The 18,812-nt window shown below is 40.7% G+C and overlaps 1 protein-coding gene across 3 annotated transcripts in view; it reads left to right on the forward strand.

The window, feature by feature from the left end:
• The first annotated feature begins 7,536 nt into the window (after positions 1 to 7,536).
• Positions 7,537 to 18,812, forward strand: part of IL7R (interleukin 7 receptor) — a 31,291-nt gene continuing 20,015 nt past the window's right edge. Inside the window, exons 1-2 of one of the 3 annotated variants that reach the window (XM_070476578.1) lie at positions 7,537 to 7,712; positions 12,564 to 12,702. In XM_070476578.1, coding sequence (XP_070332679.1) covers positions 7,631 to 7,712; positions 12,564 to 12,702 — 221 coding nt within the window. In that variant the 5' untranslated portion in view covers positions 7,537 to 7,630. Of the gene's footprint in view, positions 7,713 to 12,547; positions 12,703 to 18,812 lie in introns of all 3 variants that reach the window. The other 2 variants (XM_020911343.2, XM_070476577.1) reach the window with 2 other exon arrangements.

An 18,812-nucleotide genomic window follows, 5' to 3' on the forward strand; every position in this document is an offset into this window, starting at 1 on the left:
TCCCTTTACTAAAGGGGGATTCTCTTTTCCCTATTTCTAGTCTCTTTTCAATGTCCAAGGTTGTACTTTTCTTCTTCTTGGGACTTTGCAACTTCCTGAAACTTTTTTGGGAGAAAAATCAGACCACCTGCTGTGTTGAAGTAAACTCTTCATTGGACCCATGGGAACGACAGATGGCAGAGCTCCGAGTTATGTGGTGTGCGGAGACCCCAGAGTGGAGAGATGGAGGTCTGGCGCTCCTGGTAAGGAGGCTCTAGATAAAGGTGGACACTTTGCAGCCCTGGGTCCCATCACTTGCCATCTGATCCCCTCTAGATGCTCCCTCTTGGCCTAGGAATCTGCCCCCTTTTCCCATCCTCTCTCCATTCACTTCTCTCCAGCATGAATCCTTTTCTAGTCTGAGGGATGGATGGAATAGTCTTGTAGAGGGCAGAGAAGTTGATAATCCTTTCTTTTGTCACCCCACTTATACCATTCTTCTCTTTAATTACCTCCAAGTCTCCAGATTTTTGAAATTCAAATACCTGGAAGAGATTTTTCTCACCAATGGTTTCAACTGGCATCTTTCTTCCTCAAGTCAAGTGTTCAGAGTGCCTGGCTCTTGCACGAGAAGTGGAGGATGAGAGGAAGAAAAAAAAGGAAGTAAAACTCATGGGCAGGGGTAGGGAGGGACAGTGATTAATAGTTCTGAAACACCAGCAGACTGGAGCTAGACCCACAGCATACTGGCTCAGCCTCCTCCCCTTCCCTCCCACAAATTCTGGTGGTTCCTAAGTCCTTTATGAAGGACACGCTGCAAATGTGGGCACAAAACACCGCTCACAATGACCTGGCATGTTACTTAAAATAGATTCTTTTTTGGGGGGGAAGGCACTCTAAAATGATCAGTGTAGGCAAAATTCAGATTCCCATAAAGAACTGGCAAAGCTAAGAGCCCTTTGAGTGAAAAAACAAGTACAAAATACGCACTGATATAAACTAGTTCCCTGCCTGCCCCTGCTACTTTATTATTCTACATTTAACAGAGAGGAATTCCCTCCCTTTTGCTTCCGGCAGAGAAGAGAGTTTAGCTAAGAAAGCACAGGACTTGAGCAGGGTTGGGGAACACTTTATGCTGCTTGTAGAGAGGAAGACAGTTGCTTTGGAAATGGCACGGGCAGAAGTTAAAAAGGAGAAAATAGTGAGAAGCTTCCCCAGGAGCAAGGCTGACCTCCCTCCAGTCATGGGGCTGGAATAAGAAAGGGCTGTCTTCTGCCATTTCTCCGGAGTAGGGAAGGTAGGACCAGCACACGCACTCAACGCGTGAGTTGCACTCTTGTCCCTACCTCCCTTCACCTGCCAAGATGGAGGGGGAAGAACCAGCCAAGATCCTGCAGGATATCAGTACACAGAAACCCAAATCAAAAGTCTCAGACATGGCTGCCCAGTCTCTCACAGTCCAGGGTCCCCGTGATGACAGGTCAACTGCTTCAGTATGGAGATCCCCTCTGGGTCACTGTGGGGGAATTTAAAGTTTTGTATCACTCACACCTTCGAGATTCTAAAAAAAGAAAAGACCTTTTGCCACTTCAAGTTTTAGGAGATTCATGGAGTACACAGATTTGGAACTTTTGTTTTAGACTTCTGATTCTCTTTGGAGTCTCTCGGGATCCAAAATTGGAAATTAGAGAAAATGGCCCTGATATAAGCCTTAAAGTTCTATTTCCCTAGAGACCAAGTGCAAACTCTGCCCTGTCCAGATCTAAATCCACTCATCTGATAGGTCATTTAGAATCCTTTAATCCCAAGATGGGATGCCTACCCCACGTCCCACAGGTGGAGAAAGATACTACTACATGTGTTCTTCCTCCAGCACAATTTTGCAAAACTACTAAATGTACAGCTCTTGCACAGGTGACTTGTTCTCCCCAAGAGTCATTCTCTTCCTCTTCGCTTTACTAATAGAATCTCCAGTTTTACTCGAGGACATAGTTATACCTTTGCAGACTACATGTTCCCTTTTCTCTTGAAGCTAAAGATGAAAGTGTGTTGGCCCCTCAGTTGTGTCTGATTCTTTGCGACCCCATGGACTATAGCCCACCAGACTCCTTTGTCCATGGGATTCTCCAGACAAGAGTACTGGAGTGGGTTGCCATACCTTCCTCCAGGGAATCTTCCCAGCCCAGAGATTGATCCCAGGTCTCCTGCAGCTCTTGTATTGCAGGCAGCTTCATTACCACTTAGCCACCAGGGACACCCCTTGAAAATTTGGCCAAGGGTCAAATCATCTGGGGACTGTGCTGCTTGTCATGAAAATTCCATGAGCAGTGTCAGTCAGGGTCACTTTTCATTCGGACTTTGCCTACTCCACTAGCAGCTCTTGGAGGTGCCGGGATCTAAAAGAATAGGCAAAGCGTGGGGATGTAGAATTGAGGACTCTTGCTAATTCTTCCGGTTGGCTGAGTTTAGAGGCAGGTATGGCTGTCAGCACAGCAGTCCTTCCAAAAGTGTTCTGTGGGGTGGTAGGAGCTCTTCCCAAGGCAAAGAAATCTATGCAAGGTCACAGCCTAGGATAGTGTCAATCCAGATTCTTCTCCAAAACACAGCAGAGGTGCTGTGCCTGACAGCTGTGAGTAGGAGCATGCCATGGACCATCTCAGGAAGGGCCTGGGAGAAACCAGAGGCTGTAGGTAGACCCACAACTTGGCAGCTGCCCATGGAAGCTCTGGAGCCTATAGCCGTAGCCAGACAGTGTCCCACATTCCTGAAGGCTCAACACTCTTGTTCACACTTCTATTGAAATTTGGGTACCTCCTGCTATCAAAACTATTTCTGACAGAAACATCTTTAGCAAAGTGTGACCAACTGGAACTCCAATATTTCCTTTTTGTTGCTTCCGAAGACAGAGACTAAAGTCTTATAGAGATACAACAGCTCTGGCATATCATCTCTGCCCAGAAAGAACACAAGCGACAGCAAGGCATGAGGCTGAAGACATGGGGTAAGGAGGAAAGGGAAATGAAAGAAGAGCCACAACAAGGAAAATACTGTGCTCCTGGAAATGAAACTTCACGGCGCTGGGACTCCCCCTTAGAAGCCTGGGGCCTGACTCAGCACACACTGGTAAATGCTAAAGAGGACTTGCTCAGGACTAGAGCAAAGTGAGACTTCCCCACAGCCATCTTCGCCTACTTGATACATTTTGGGTGTTTTCCTTTCTCTCTTCTCATAGTGCTCGGGACTCCCCAGTCACTCCACTGAGCTGGCCTGGATGTCTCTTTTCTGGCAGAAGGCAGGGCCCATTGTTGCTTTCTACCTTACGGATAAAATCTGATCATTAATCAAAGAAGGTAAGTGACAGTGAGAGGGGGAGGTTAATACAGACCTCAGAGAATGTCTTTTGGGACTTGCTGAGTATTTTTTCAACAACAGATTTTAGCCAGTATATCTCTATAGCAACATACTATCTATTATTACTATTGTTGCTGTTATTTCACTTTGTTGTCCTTTAATAGTCAATCTCAAGATGAATGACTTTTACATTTTTCTCATTTGGGACAAATTATTAAGTGTTTAAGGGGCTATTTTATAGGCTTCATTTAAAAACTGATTCAGAGAAATACTTTTGGTCTTCAAACAGTTGTTTCCCAAGGGTATTGAAACAGGCAATACATTGATGTCTGTCCCACTAACTCTAAAACTTCTGTAAAAGATGGAAATAAAATTTCTGTTCATAAAAGAAGAGCTGAGATAGTGAAGATTAACAAGAAGTTAAGATCTCAGCCTGAATTTTCCCAGGAGCATCTTTATCGTTATTAATCAGGGGAAAAGAGAAAGCGTGGGATTTCCTAAAGGAACTTGTATGAAGTGAACAAACACCAAACAATCCAAGAGTGCACTCCCCTCCAACTGGAATACAGATTTCAAATCTTGCTAGAAGGTCAATGCTCTGAGCTCTTTAGGACTCTATCCAGTTATACACAAAGGGCATGTTACTTACTACAATGTGAAAATATAAGAAAATCTTATTTGTGTGCTTTGTCAGTTTCACAAAATGGTCTGAACGATCACAAAAAAAGGAAGAAAGGAGAGACAGGATCAACTGATCCTAGGAGTCTTACAAAGTCACTCTATTCTGCTTGTATTTGAGAAGAAAATAACACACCTTTGCTATGATTCACCACATCATAGGGGACTCAAGAAGCTAGAGGAAGACAACATAAGAAGGAAGAGAAAGGAAGCAATGAGAAGAAATGATGAGAGACGAGAAGGAGAAAATGTCAGCTCCAGTCAAGCTGCCCCATCAAAGGACTGCTTGCTCAGATCCTGATTCCATGGTCAGAGGCTCTGGTGCCCTGAGCATCTTTTCGCTTTTGCTGTTCTCATCGCTCCACTTCTCCCATAGCCTATAATGACAAGAAATTCAGTGAATGTCTCTGTTTAGGTGGTGGGTGGAGCAAGGGATTTTCTAAGTTTCTTAGAAACTTAGCTTTTCCAACTTTCCAGAGGAGCAGTGAGATCTGGGTAAAGAAAGTAGAGAAGGTACCGTTGCTCCCCCAGAATGTCTAGAGGGACAAGTGAAGCCTCTCATTTCTTTGAGCTCCCCACATTTAATATAGGTTTCTCTCTGAGGTCCTTCAACATCTCCCGCCCCACCCGAAGAGAGTTAAGTATACCCGTGGAAATCCCCTGAGCCAGCTAGCACATGCTGTACCAAAATATTGTGTCTTGACTTTGTTCTTTTACATCTTCACAACTAAAGGAAAGAGATACAATCAAAATGATAGTCCACTTGAATGATAAACAAGAGAACTTAAAGAGACACGAGCCAATTACTCACCTGTGGAGTGACAGTCTGTGAGCAGTTCACGAGGTCTATGTTGCTGGATGGCTATGATTTGTGATTTCTCTTTGAACACTTAGTTCATGGAAATTTATAATTGCAGCTTTCTTGAAAGGATGTTCAGCTCAACATGCAAAACACACCAATTTCTGTAAATCAGGCTTATGATTGTCTAACTGAGCATTCAAAGAAAAATCAGAAGTGAGAACACAAATTATCATTTGATGCACAAAATTGTCACCATTTATTTATGTTACTCTTCATGGAAGATGTGTGGAAAATGCCAAAAGAAGGCGTCAGCAGATGGAGGAGGTGGATTGCGTCCCATTCAGCTGGCTTCTTGCTTTGAAATATTCCTTGAATTTGTAGTCCAGTATATGACGTTATGAACAGGGCACCCCATGTCTGACACTGGATCTACGTCAACTCTGAAGAGGGGCTCCCAAGGACTAGCACAAATGCCCCAACTCTTCTTTTCACCTCTTACGAGATTGTCACAGTGCCTGTAACACTGTGCTTAGTTGCTCAGTCTTGTCCGACTCTTTGGGACTCCATAGACTGTAGCCCACCAGGCTCCTCTGTCCATGGGGATTCTCCAGGCAAGAATACTGGAGTGAGATGCCATGCCCTTCTCCAGGGGATCTTCCCAACCCAGGGATCAAACCCAGGTCTCCTGCATTGCAGGCAGAGTCTTTACCAACTGAGCCACCAGGAAAACTCACCTGTAACAATAAGACAAGCTAGCCCATGTGGCTTACCTGTTTTACCCTGGGGCAAGGGATGTTATTCATCTTGGTTACTATAACCATTCTTGGGGCTTCCCTGATGGCTCAGAAAGTAAAGAATCTGTCTCAATGTGGGAGGCCTGGGTTCAATTTCTAGGTTGAGAAGAGCCCCTGGAGGAGACAATGACCACTCCAGTATTCTTGCCTGCAAAATCCCATTGACAGAAGAGCCTGGCGGGCTATAGTCCATGGGGGTCTCAAAGAGTCCAATATGACTGAGTGACTAACACTTTCCCACTTTCCCATAGTATTCTTACAGGTCCATAGGACTGATGCTACCCAATAACAGTGAATTGAACAGAAGTTTATAAATCACTGTCCACTCAGCATCTCTGTAATTGTCACCCTATATTCACAGTCTTGCGGATTTTTCTAAAAAAATGGTGAGTCAAGAGAGTGGTGTTTCATAGCCAGAATCCAGGTTAGATTATCCATGACAAGATGTGAGCAAAACTGTGTTGATGACAGAACTGCTATTTACCTATGACTTTGAACACAAATGATGTGGAAGAACATCCAACAATTACTAAGAAGTCATCCAGGCTTGGGCTTCCCCAGTGACTCAGCAGTAAAGAATCTTCCTGCAACATAGGAGTTGTGGTTTCAATCCTTGGGTCAGTCAGGAAGATCCCCTGGAGCAGGGCATGGCAACCCTCTCTAGTATTCTTGCCTGGAGATGTCCATGGACAGAGGAGCCTGGCAGGCTACAGTCCATAGCAAAGAGGTGCATATTGAAGTGACTTAGCATGCATGCAGCCAAGCTTGACAAATATCACTGTTTTAGCCATGAGGCTGTGTTGAGGACAATTTTTATGGACAAACTAGTTTAAGGAGAGTCTGAATGACCTCTGTCGTTTTCTCAGAATTCTGTCCTGTGTACGTCAGTACCAGTGTGGCATGCGTGTAACTTATGTTCTTGAAAAGTTGTGTGGCAATCAGATTTTCACAAATGGAAACCTATTTTAAATACACAGAGAAAACTATTTAATCCATTAAACAAAGGGTGGCAGATTTTTTCTGTAAAAAGCCAGATAGTGAAGATTTCACACATTGTGTGACGTACAGTTTCTGCCTCAGTAACTTTACTGTGATGATACAATCACAAAGCAACCATGTTTCAACACAACTTTACTTACAAGACCAAAGTGTATGTTAGTCGTTCAGTCATGTCTAACTCTTTGTGACCCCATGGACGGCAGCCCACCAGGCTTCTCTGTCCATGGAATTCTCCAGGCAAAAATACTGGAGTGGCTTGCCATTCCCTTCTTCAGGGGATCTTTCCAACTCGGGGATCGGACCCAGGTCTCCTGCATAGCAGGCTGATTCTTCACCATCTGAGCCACCAGGGAAGCCCATTACAAGAACAGGTATTGGGCCAAATTTGGCTCCTGGGCCCTAGCTTGCCAACTTCTACATTAAACAAATAATTCTCAAGTGCCTACTACGGTGGATGAGGCATAAGTAACCACCAGGGATACACAAAAAAAAACACAACAGAAGAGTGACTGTGCTTGTGGAACTCTACCATGTATGTTCAGAGACGGGAGGTAGATAATTTAAAATATACCTGCAGTAAATGACTTAAGTGCACAATCTTCTTTTACAGCAACACTCACTCAGACAAGCAATTGATAAAGTTTGTCTGTTTAGATTTTTGTCTCATGATTCTTTTAAAGTGGATCTAAGCTACTTCAAGCCTAGATTTGAATCCACCACCTCCATCTGAAATAAGGCCAGTACATTTGGGGGCAGCCAGGGATGCCAAAGAGGTACCAGCCTCTGAAAGGCTCCATCCCTTCTTTTCCTCTGCTTCTGCTTACAGCAGCAATACTTTTACTCACACTTCCTGTTTCTGGCACTTGCCTTCTTTTCTTCTGTTTAGACTTCCCCCCTACTTCCCCCCTGTGGTTAAACAAGTATAAAGTCCTAAAGCTATAGACTTAAGTTGCTCGCGCTCTCTCTCTCTCATTCATTCCTATGCATACGCTCACGCGCTTGGTGTCTCCTCTATTTCTCTCTCAGAATGACACTTCTAAGTACTGCTTTGGGTATGCTTTTCTATTTACTTCATGCCGTTTCTGGAGAAAGTGGCTATGCGGAGAATGGTGAGTCATTTCTGATTTTTCTTCAGGATTTCAGATGATCCCTAGCATCTATTTCACTTGCTCAGATCCATAATAGACTGGAGTGGGGCACTGGGTTAAATATAAGCGAGTTTGAGGACTTACCAGGTAGTTAACCCTTTTGCCTGTTCTAACCACCAGGACAGGGGGCCTGGGGCCAACACTGCAAGTGGTCCCTAAAGGCTTAGGATTGTCAAGGGATGCACTTGACTCTCCCAATGTGAATCTTAAATATTTGTTGGTGCCTCTGATCTTACAAAAAGAACACCCATAGAGACATAATGGTTATGCTTGTTAGAGAACCCTCAAGGTAACTTTACCTTGCCAAGAAAAGAAGCTCATTTTGTTTTGCTTTAGCTTTTAAGAGGCTCCAAAAACATCACTTTCAAGATAAAATAATATCCAGAAACAACCACTTTGTCTGCACTTAACCTTTGCTGTTTTCTCAACACCTACTCCAGTATCTAGAACATAGTAGACATTTAACAAATATTTGAAAATTTCCTCAAAATACTTTAGTTTTGGTGTGATCATGTGGTATTCTTAGTGAATAACTGAGTAGGGGTAAGATCTGAATGAGTTCTCTTTAATATATTTAACTGTATCCAGGCCAACAAATTTATCATCAGATAACAATTTTCCTTAGTATCCTTAAATACTCAGTACCTAGAGGCAGATGCTGTCTACTTTGTAAACATATTGTAATTACAACTGAAATTATGCAAATGTGAAGTGGCCCAGAGGAGCCACCTGGAAACTTGGACCACCAAATTGTTCCTGAAAATTAAGTACTTTCACTTTAAGATTTAAAAAGTATTTGCCTAGTGAAGATATCAAGCACATCAGCCTAATGACTCAGCTTAGATAGCTGAAGTCATGTAATCACTAAGGATGGAAATCCCTAGCATATTTTCGTTAATGGAATTGTCAGAGGGTTGACATTTTTCATAGCGTGACTGTGAATGTGTGGGGGATGATAATTAATTCATGGTAAATGTTGTCTTGTGTCTGTACAGATAGATGCTTGGCAGGTAACACATAAATCTTCCCCTTTGGAATATAATATATCCCTTCTGCTTCCCCACTCCCCGCAGTGGTCATTTTATTTTAAAAACAAATTAAGGATTCTAATTGAAAGCTGAGTTTTCACTTCAACTTTTTAAATTTCAGGGTATTTTTTAAAGAGATCTGTAACGACCCATCCACATGATTACATTAAAATACTTCTCGGTTTGAGGTGTCAGGAATTCAAAATAATCAACTGCTCTTTGTTAAAGATAAGTTAGTTCTCTGATAAGCATAAGAATAATCAAGAGAAGAAGATACTTTTTAAAAATCCAAATAATTTATATTTTTAATCAACTAAGCCCTTCCAGTAGGAAAACTTCTAAACCACATTCTCTTGTCTATAATACATATTTCAAAAATTCTAATTTTTATAGTGAGAATTTTTAAAAACTCACTGTTCATAAGCTCTGTGTAATTTCAAATCTGTAGTCATAATAATACCTTTGACAAAACACTCTTTTTCAAAGGAGCCCCCAAAGGTTTCATGTATATCCTTCGAATTAGAATTCTTTTTTTTAACTTTTATTTCTCAAAAAATGTGATAATAGTTTTAGCTAGCCCTTATTGAGTGTTTTCTGTGTACGAAGCAATATCTTTGTATTCAGTGGTTCCTCATAATAACACGAATTTAAATATCAGAAGCCTGAAGCTTAGAGAGGACCTGATGCAGGATCCCAGCTGCACAGTGGAGCAGCCAGGATTTAAGTCCACATCTGTGCAGCTCTGGTGCTGGAGGTCTTAACCAGTGTGTATATGACTCTTAACTAAGTTGAGGGCAGATATGACATTCTCTTTGTAAAATGCCACTCAATTTTGCAGGTTATTGAGGGGACTTTTCTTGTTTACAAAGCAACTTTGGCTCAGAGTCAATGAGCTCAGAACCTGTTAAAGAAATGAGCTATTTCTCAAAACACAGCCATTTTAACTGTATGACCACTACTTTCTTCTCTTTCATGGAAATATCATTAATTTACAATGTGTGTTAGTTTCAAGTATATAGCAAAGTGATTCAGTTATACATATATAGAGAGAGACACACACACATATGTATATTTTTTTTCAGATTCTTTTCCATTATAGATTATTACAAGATATTGAGTATAGTTCCTGGGCTTTACAGTAGGGTTTTATTATTTGCCTATGTTATATATAGTAGTATGCATATGTTAATCCCACACTCCTAATTTATCTGCCTCCCCCACCTTCCACTGTTCCCTCTGGTAAATTAAGTAAGTTTGTTTACTATGTCTGTGAATCTATTTTTATTTTGTAAATAATTTCATTTGTATCATTTTTTTAGATTCTACATATAAGCAATATCATATGATATTTATTTTTCTCTATCTGGCTTACTTATATTAGTATGATAGTCTCTAACTCCATCCATGTTGCTGCAAATGGTATTATTTCACTCTTTTTCATGGCTGAGTAATATTCCAGTGTGTGTGTGTGTGTGTGTGTGTGTGTGTGTAGTATATATGCTACTGCTGCTAAGTCGCTCCAGTCATGTCCGACTCTGTGTGACCCCATAGACAGAAGCTCACCAGGCTCCCCCATCCCTGGGATTCTCCAGGCAAGAACACTGGAGTGGGTTACCATTTTCTTCTCCATTATAGTATTAGTGTATATATATATATATATATATATATATATATATATATACATACATACATACATACATACATACATACATGTTCTTTATCAATTCAACTGTCAATGGACCTTTAGGTTGTTTTCATGTCTTGGCTATTGTAAGTGATCACTGCTGATAAGAATATACAGCAAATTATACAGGATTGCTTTGTTCTGTTGATACCCAGAATCTACTAAAGTCTGCTCTCTCTGGCTTAAGTTATATGTTAAAGAGCTTTGGAGACAAAGTTGATCCACAAGTGTCTGAATCCAAATAGTAATGTAGGTTCTGTTGTACCAGATTGGTGGACGTGCCAGCAATTAGGGGACTGGATCTCACTCTATAAGATTAAGAGCAAATATATTTTGACATGGGAGCCCCAAATAGTGGGCTGCCCCTCATTATTTAAAACTGCCATTAAAAAGAGAGCCATATCCAGCTGAAATACAGTTCGCTTCAGTTACCCAGTCCTGTCCAACTCTTTGTGACCCCGTGGTCTGCAGCACACCAGACTTCCCCATCCCTCAACATCTCCCGGAGCTTGCTCAAACTCATGTCCTTTAAGTCGGTGATACCATCTAACCATCTCATCCTCTGTCGTCCCCTTCTCCTCCTGCCTTCAATCTTTCCCAGCATCAGGAGCCTTTGCTGGTGGCAGAATTGTGAGTTTGATGGATTCTAGGTATAGTCAGAAAAAGCAGTGCCTGCCTCTCTTACCTTGGTGTGGCTTTTCAAGATTTGTTGCTTTGACTGAACTGACCTTTCTCACAACTGGTTGGTCCACTCACAACCAGCTTTACTAATTCTCCCAAATAACAACTGGCTTGTTGAAGTAAAGAGGGTTCTGTCTGTAATCCCACGGCCTTCAGGACACTCAGTTGGGATGTAATTTTCAGTATATTCTTTCTCCTGTTTAAGGCCTGTGCTGTGCTGTGTTGTGTTTAGTCGCTCAGTCATGTCCGACTTTTTTGTGACCCCACGGACTATAGCCCGCCAGCCTCCTCTGTCCATGGGGATTCTTCAGGCAAGAATACTGGAGTGGGTTCCTCCCAACCCCTAGAGCTTCAATTTTCTAGTATCAGTGGCCAAAGTAATTTCAGTATCAATAGACCTTGAAGCAGTCATAGCTCACACTCGATCTCTCCGAGAATGGCTTTGGTTACTCTGGATTTTCTCAGATCCCAGTTGGAGTATCTTTGATGACACATTTTTCTTTATTAAATACTATTAAATATACACACAAAATATATATTTAATCTTAGGGGCCTCAATCCATCTTAAAAAATCAAATGCTATCTCTAAAAGACAGTACTTTTCAAAAGCAATGGCATAAAAATTCTGGTTTCCCACATGCTTCTAGAATTTTGCTCATATTCATAAAACACAATATCTCTAAAGGTAGGATATACAAGCACAGAAGTAGTATCTTTAAGATTCATGGGAAGCTCCACCAGGTCTGAGTCCTGTGATGTAATTTTTTCTGATCCTGTTTGCCTCAGTTAGTAGCTTAAGACAAGTGGCCTTAAATATATATTCATACAATGGGAAAAATCAATGGAGATTTTAGGTGGGATACCTGTTTAGGTAAGGGAAAGCTACTATTTTAAGAAGTGAACTTCTAACTGCAAGATAGCTATCATCTTCTTTCATTCATTCAAAAAAATTTCTTGGGAGGCAATAAAGGAAGATTAGTAATAAAGTACAAGACTAGATTAGGTGGCACATGAATAATAGAGTATCTCATTTAAATGTATAAACTAACAAAAGAAATACTCATTATACAAAAGAAAGGATGCACTCAGTGCCTCATTCTAGATCTCCAATGCTCTTACCCAATAGCAGAGATATTTATAAATCTTTGGAGACTATTTATTAATTGTGATGACTTTTTTCTATTAGAAAAAAATCTGTGCTCATTGTTTTATTTGAGTTTTGTCATTTCGTTTGCTTTTATTTTTGTTTTTTTGAAGTCCTGTTTCTTGTCTTTGCCCTTGGGCTTTCCATCTTTAGACAAACAATCACCACTCCTTCATGTCTGCCATGAAAGGCTGCCATTTCAGCAACATTAGTCCAGATTGCACAAGGAGGCACTTATTGGCTCCATTAACATCTGTAGGTTTGTTCCTTGCCAGGAGATTTTGACGACGCAGAACTGGATGACTACGCATTCTCATGCTACAGTCAGCTGGAAGTGGACGGACCCCAGCACTTGCTGACCTGCACGTTTGATGACTCGGACGTCAACAGCACCAACCTGGAATTTGAAATATGGTGAGGAATGGTGCCGTCAGTGGGTGCTTATAAATCCTCCGTCTCTCTTTCGTATACTGCACAGCAACAGCTGCAAAGGAGAGTGTGGGGGCTAATTATCAAATATTAAAATTGAGTAAATTCCAAAAACTTCCTCAAACTCGTCTTTCACCAAGAGACTCAAGCAAAGAAACACTCGGGAGCTCATCTTTCAGGTCCTCACTGCTGCAGCCAAATGATGGTGTGGATGTGGCAGGTCCCACATCCCTCCTGACTTCATGGCAGAATTAAATTCTGATTGTCTCCTCCCCTGAAGGCTCTTTGCCCAACGTGGAACAAGCTAGTGTCTTCAAGCCACACTCAGGGCAGGTGCCTGGTTTCTGATCCTAACATGAGCACTTAACTGGCTTTTTAACCTAGAGTAAATTGTGTAACTTATCTGTTCCTTTGTTTCTTCACCTGTTAAATACCACCTCATAGGGAGATGTGAGATTAAATAATTTAATACTTCAATTATTTAATTGGATGATAACATCTAGTATGTAATAAGTAATGAAAAAAAGGCATTAAGTCAAAACTCTGGGAATCTAGACCCAACTGCCACCCAGCCAGTTGCCAATACCAGTTTTCTAAAAATCCACAGGAAGAAATTGACTCTGGGTTTCATGGAGCCACTAAGAAAGGTAAAAAGAAAGAGAAAGTCTCTTAGCTGATTTGAAAGTTTAGTAAAGAGCTCAGAGAACTTATTTTCTCCCTCTTCCACAAATCATCTCTTGTTGCCAGGAGTTACTATCTCTGATGACTTGAAAAAAAAATACTCTGTCATGAAATTCTGACTTGTGGCTATTTCCAAATTCGTATCAGATAACCTAATTTTAGTTAGTTGTGTAGTAAGGAAAATGAGTCAAAATCTACCAGTAGTAAAAGAGGGCTTCTTATATTCCATAGACAGCCAATCTCCCACAATACTTGGTCTTGACAAGCCTTGAATCCCATGTCTTATGTTAATTTCCTGCCTCTGTGCATTCAATGTCTCCTGCTAAGGTCTTTGGATAAATATGACCTTGGACTTGAATGCCACAGTGTGTTCTCAGTCTGCCTCTGTCAGTTCACTTCTATCACATGCTTTCCAGGAATAACATACATCTAGAGAAGAAGAACCGACAATGTCCAGAGTCTGTGCAACAAGTAGACTCCACTAAAGCTGCTGAACAACTCATTCAAAAGACGCACATTATTTTTGTGGGCAAAACCCCCTCTGACACAGAGGTCTGCTTTGCCTCTCCAGCCAGCTGGGTGGTAAACGGCAGTGGTTTTAATTGGGGAGGCAGAGGTTGACCTTCTGTCCACTTTCACTCATAACAGTACCTGACCACTTCCTTGGCCACTTGAACACACTTCCCCACTTCCTCTCACGAGTCTCTTGATTTCTCCTGTCGTATTTTAACTTGTCCGTAGCCTCCATTTGGGTTGTTAGGTTGGATTCAGGTATTTCCATTGGAAAGGGATTATTTTAAGACATGTTTTCTGTGTTAAAAAGTAAGTATGAAGCCCTTAGTAGGCTAAGATGCTTCTAGAGGGCAGTCATCTTCACAAAGTTAGCCACACCTTGAGGGGAAGATTCGTGCAACTCCTGGGTTCTGAGCAGCGGTGTAGCTCAAGTTAAGTGTGTGTTAAGTCATTTCAGTCATGTCTGACTCTTTGTGACTCTATGGACTATAGCCAACAAAGCTCCTTCTGGGATTCTCCAGACAAGAATACTAGAGAGGGTTGCCATGCCCTCCTCCAGGGGATCTTCTAGACCCAGGGATTGAACCTGCATCTCTTATGTCTCCTGCATTGGCAGGAGGGTTCTTTACCACTTAGGGCCACCTGGGGGGCTGTAACTCAGGTTAAATCCCCTTAAACAGTGTTGAATTTGTTGCTAAGTTTGGATTTCTTTCCCCCAAAATTGCTTTATGCGAGCTTTTTTTTTTTCCTGTGAATATAAATTTATAAGGAAAGAAATTGGAAATCACTGAAAACTGAGTTCTGCTGGTCTTTACACAGGTGGGGTTTTTGATGGAAACCAGATGTTTCCCAGAGGGCTCACCAGGGTCATTTTCCAGCAAGCACTTACCACCTGCCTGATCTGGCCACCAGACTCCCAGGCTTAGAAACCAATAATTTAGGGTTCAACATGCGGATCCATCTCTCGGGGATGGACTTGGATTAGCCAAAATCACAGAGGCGAATGACCAGCACGCCAAGTGACGACTTCACATGGATAAATGCAACTCTTCCAGTGAACCAAATATTCATCCCGCGCTCAAGTCTTTGAGGGGAGGTGACAGAGAGGGCAGTAGATCGTGCATCAGTATAAATCCACTCTCACTGGGGCACCTAGAAATTTTTTGTTCACCAGCACCCTGACCGGCTCCCAGGTACTAGCAGTGACAAAGCTGAAGCTCCAGAAACAGGCAGGGAGGTTGTTATCTCAATAATCAATATAACCAATAACCCCAGTAACTAGCTTTGTGACCTGAGAATCACATTTAAAGTCTGATCATAACAACTGCTCACACTGAGGTAGAAGGATTAGTGTCTGGCTTATGGTCGGTGCCTGTAAATGATATTTAATTTTGTGTCATGGGATTTTCATTTAAAAATGTGATCCAAAGGTTCAGTAAATATAGAAGCAAAACAAAGGAAATCTGTTTGCTGATTTTATTGATAAAACCAGTTATTTGATTCAGATCTCAAAGTGGTTAATTTTCTTTTTTGATTTAGTTGCTAACATTTAAAAATCTAGGTATCTCTTTGAAAATCAGATTTGGTAATACTGGGCCCAAACAGCAAAAATTAACTGAACAGAATTCTGATGGCTTCCATAGATGGAGAATTAAATCTCAGTCATGAAGTTAGCCCACTGTTCTCATTTTCATTACCCACGTGGACACCATAGGCATGTAAATTTGGGCCCCTGCTTTTTAGCTGTTTGCATAATTTTCACAGGCAGCTCTCAGAAGATAATTGCATTTCCTTTATTTCCGCATTGGTGGAGGCACCACAGTCACTCCCACATGCCACCTACAGATACCACTTCAAATATGTCATTTTTTTTTTCATCAATTACCACCAACATCACAGGTTGCATCCAGCCCAGCTTACCTCATGTTCCTGACTTAACCAGCAATATCTGTTAAGCGTTGTTAATCAAGCCCTTTCTAAGCCATACTAACTTTTGAGAAGATTCTGTCTTTTAGGACCAAATGAGGAATAACATTTGCGGTTTGTTTTTAGTATTTCCATGTAAATACCTGCTTGCACCAACAAGAGAAATGTGTTTATCACACTAAACTACACACGTTTGTAGGAGATTGAGGAAAGTGGCACTGAGGTGAAGAATTCTGTGGTCCCCAGCAGTCTCTATTTTCAGAAAAAAGGAATTTGTGTAAGTAGCTTAGGGTTGATGTCCTCCACGGGACCAATTTTGCTAGCCTATGGGTCTACTTAGGTGCCTGTAGTGATCTTTTCTCCCCACCAAAATACCCTAAAACAGTTGTATCCAATAGAAATATAATATGACCCACAAATGTGGGAGTGATATATGTAATTTAAGCTGTCTAGTAGCCACATTTAAAAAAAATAGGTGAAAATTAGTTTTAATAATGTCTTATTTAATGTAATATTGCCAAAATATTATCATTTCAACCTACATGAACAAAAAATATGAACAGTATGAATATAAATATTCATGAGGTATTTTGAATATCTACATCTTCAAAATCTGGTATTTCATATTTGGAGCACCTCTCAATTTAAACAAGCCATATTTCAAAGATTCAAAATCCACACATGGGGCTGTGGCCATTGTGTTGGGGAGTGTAGTCCTAGAACATTCCTAATCCTCACAATACACACTTAGCACCAAGTAAGTTGTTTTAATTTAATTAAGCGAATTGAAATTAATTGGATTGACTAGAGTTGAGCCACTCATGGGAGACCCCGAGTTTCCTCTGATCACCTGAAGCCAGGGTCAGGGGCATGAAACGAGGCTGTCTCTTCTAGACCACAGTCGTCTCTTAGTCTCCTATCACGGCTTCCCCTCCACAGAGAGCAGGTCCTAGAGCTCAGGGCCCTTAAAGGGTGCCCATCCTTGTAAGGCAGCCATATGGTGATGCTTCATTGTTGTTGCTCATTGCTCACATTTCTTGAAAAGCAAGAATGAATTGAGAATATCATTTTAGATTCTTCTCAAATGTCCAACAGTACTGGAACATTCCTATACACTAAGGATCTGCAATTGAATATTCCACACATGTCTGCTAGAGAACTCAGGAATGATCCTGGAAAGGGCTTATATGTGCACATGCAGAGAAACGTGTACACACATCCAATTTCATCGCAGAAAACCAACACACATTCTACACTGTGGGGGTAGCAAATGACCTTTGGAGAATATACTCTCCATAATTTTTTTCTCTAAAAAAAATCTGATTAATGAGAAGAATTCTCTTCACAGAAGCCAACCATTTTCTACCACAATCCTCACTTCCAATTTGACCCAGTTTACTTCTTTTTAGTACTCTGTGGCTGGATTTAAATGGTATATAGGGAAAACAAACTGGTAACCATGGTTACCACAAGGGATGTGAATCAAACTGGGGGTTGAAGGAAAGAAGAGAAATGAGTAATTTTCCTTTTACTCTGCATTGTTTATTTTTACAGTGAGAATACATACTTGGCTTTGCTTCTTTAATTTTTATGTCATTTGTTAATTTCATTTTACTTTCTTTTTTGATTACAGTTCATTTGGGGGGTAAAGTTTACCTATGGTAAAATGTAAAAATACTAAATGAGTTTTGAGAAACATATATGACATGTTGCCATCACCTCAGTTGAGATGCAGAAAATTCCTTTCACCCTAGAAGGATACATCATGTCCCCTTTCAATGTCTAATCTCCTGTGAGAAATCAGTTTTGAATTCTATCACCCTTGGTTTTGCTGGTTTCTGATAGTTCTTATAAATGAAATAATACACTGCTCCCTCTTTTCTGTCTGACTTCTTTCACAAAACAAAATGTTTTTGAGATTTATCCATGTTTATGCTCATCTCATAGCTCATCTTACCACTTGCTGAGTATTAATTCCACTGTTCAAATATACCATAGATTTTTTTTAAGAAATTTTACTCTTGTCCTCATCCATCTTTATAAATCATTGATCAAGGTTAGATGGTGAGATTTTATTTCTTTACCTATATATACAAGTTAAACAAATATCTCTCTATAAATAGCAGGGAGGAAGGGTTGAGGAGAGGGATAGTTAGAAAGTTTGGGATTGATGTACACACTGCTATATTTTTTTTCCATTCATTTTTATTAGTTGGAGGCTAATTACTTTATAATATTGTAGTGGTTTTGTCATACATTGGCATGAATCAGCCATGGATTTACATGTATTCCCCATCCCTATCCCCACTCCCACACACTGCTATATTTTAAATGGATAACCAACAAGGACCTACTGTATGGCACAGGGAACTCTGTTCGATATTATTTAACAACCTAAGTGTGAAACAATTTGAAAAAGAATAGATACATGTATGTTGTTGTGGTTTTTATTGTTGTTGTTTAGCTTCTAAATCCTGTCTGACTCCGAGACTCCTCTGTCCATGAGATTTCCCAGGCAAGAATACTAAAGTGGGTTGCAATGACTTCCTCCAGAGGATCATCCTGACCCAGTAATCGAATCCGTGTCTCTTACATTGACAGGCAGATTCTTTACTGCTAAGCCACTGGAAGGCCCTAGATACATGTATGTGTATAACCAAATCACTTCGTTGTATACCTGAAACCAACACATCGTTAATCAACTGTACTCCAACAAATTTATCACAAATTTTTAATCCTTTTGTTTTTTAATGGACATCTGAGTTTTCTCAAGTTTGAGATTATTCTTTTTTAAAGTTATCACTAACATTCTTTCACAAATCAGTTTAATATAAATTTTCACTTTTTTAAAGTAAAAATCTTGGAGTGGAATTACTGTATCACTGGGGTAGGTGTATTTTTACCTTTATAAGAAACTGCCCAACAAGTTTTCCAAAGTGGTCATATCATTCTACTCTCCTGCTCTCAATGTATGA

This window comes from Odocoileus virginianus, chromosome 14 (genome assembly GCF_023699985.2).
Source record: "Odocoileus virginianus isolate 20LAN1187 ecotype Illinois chromosome 14, Ovbor_1.2, whole genome shotgun sequence".
In the NCBI taxonomy this organism is placed as follows: domain Eukaryota; kingdom Metazoa; phylum Chordata; class Mammalia; order Artiodactyla; family Cervidae; genus Odocoileus; species Odocoileus virginianus.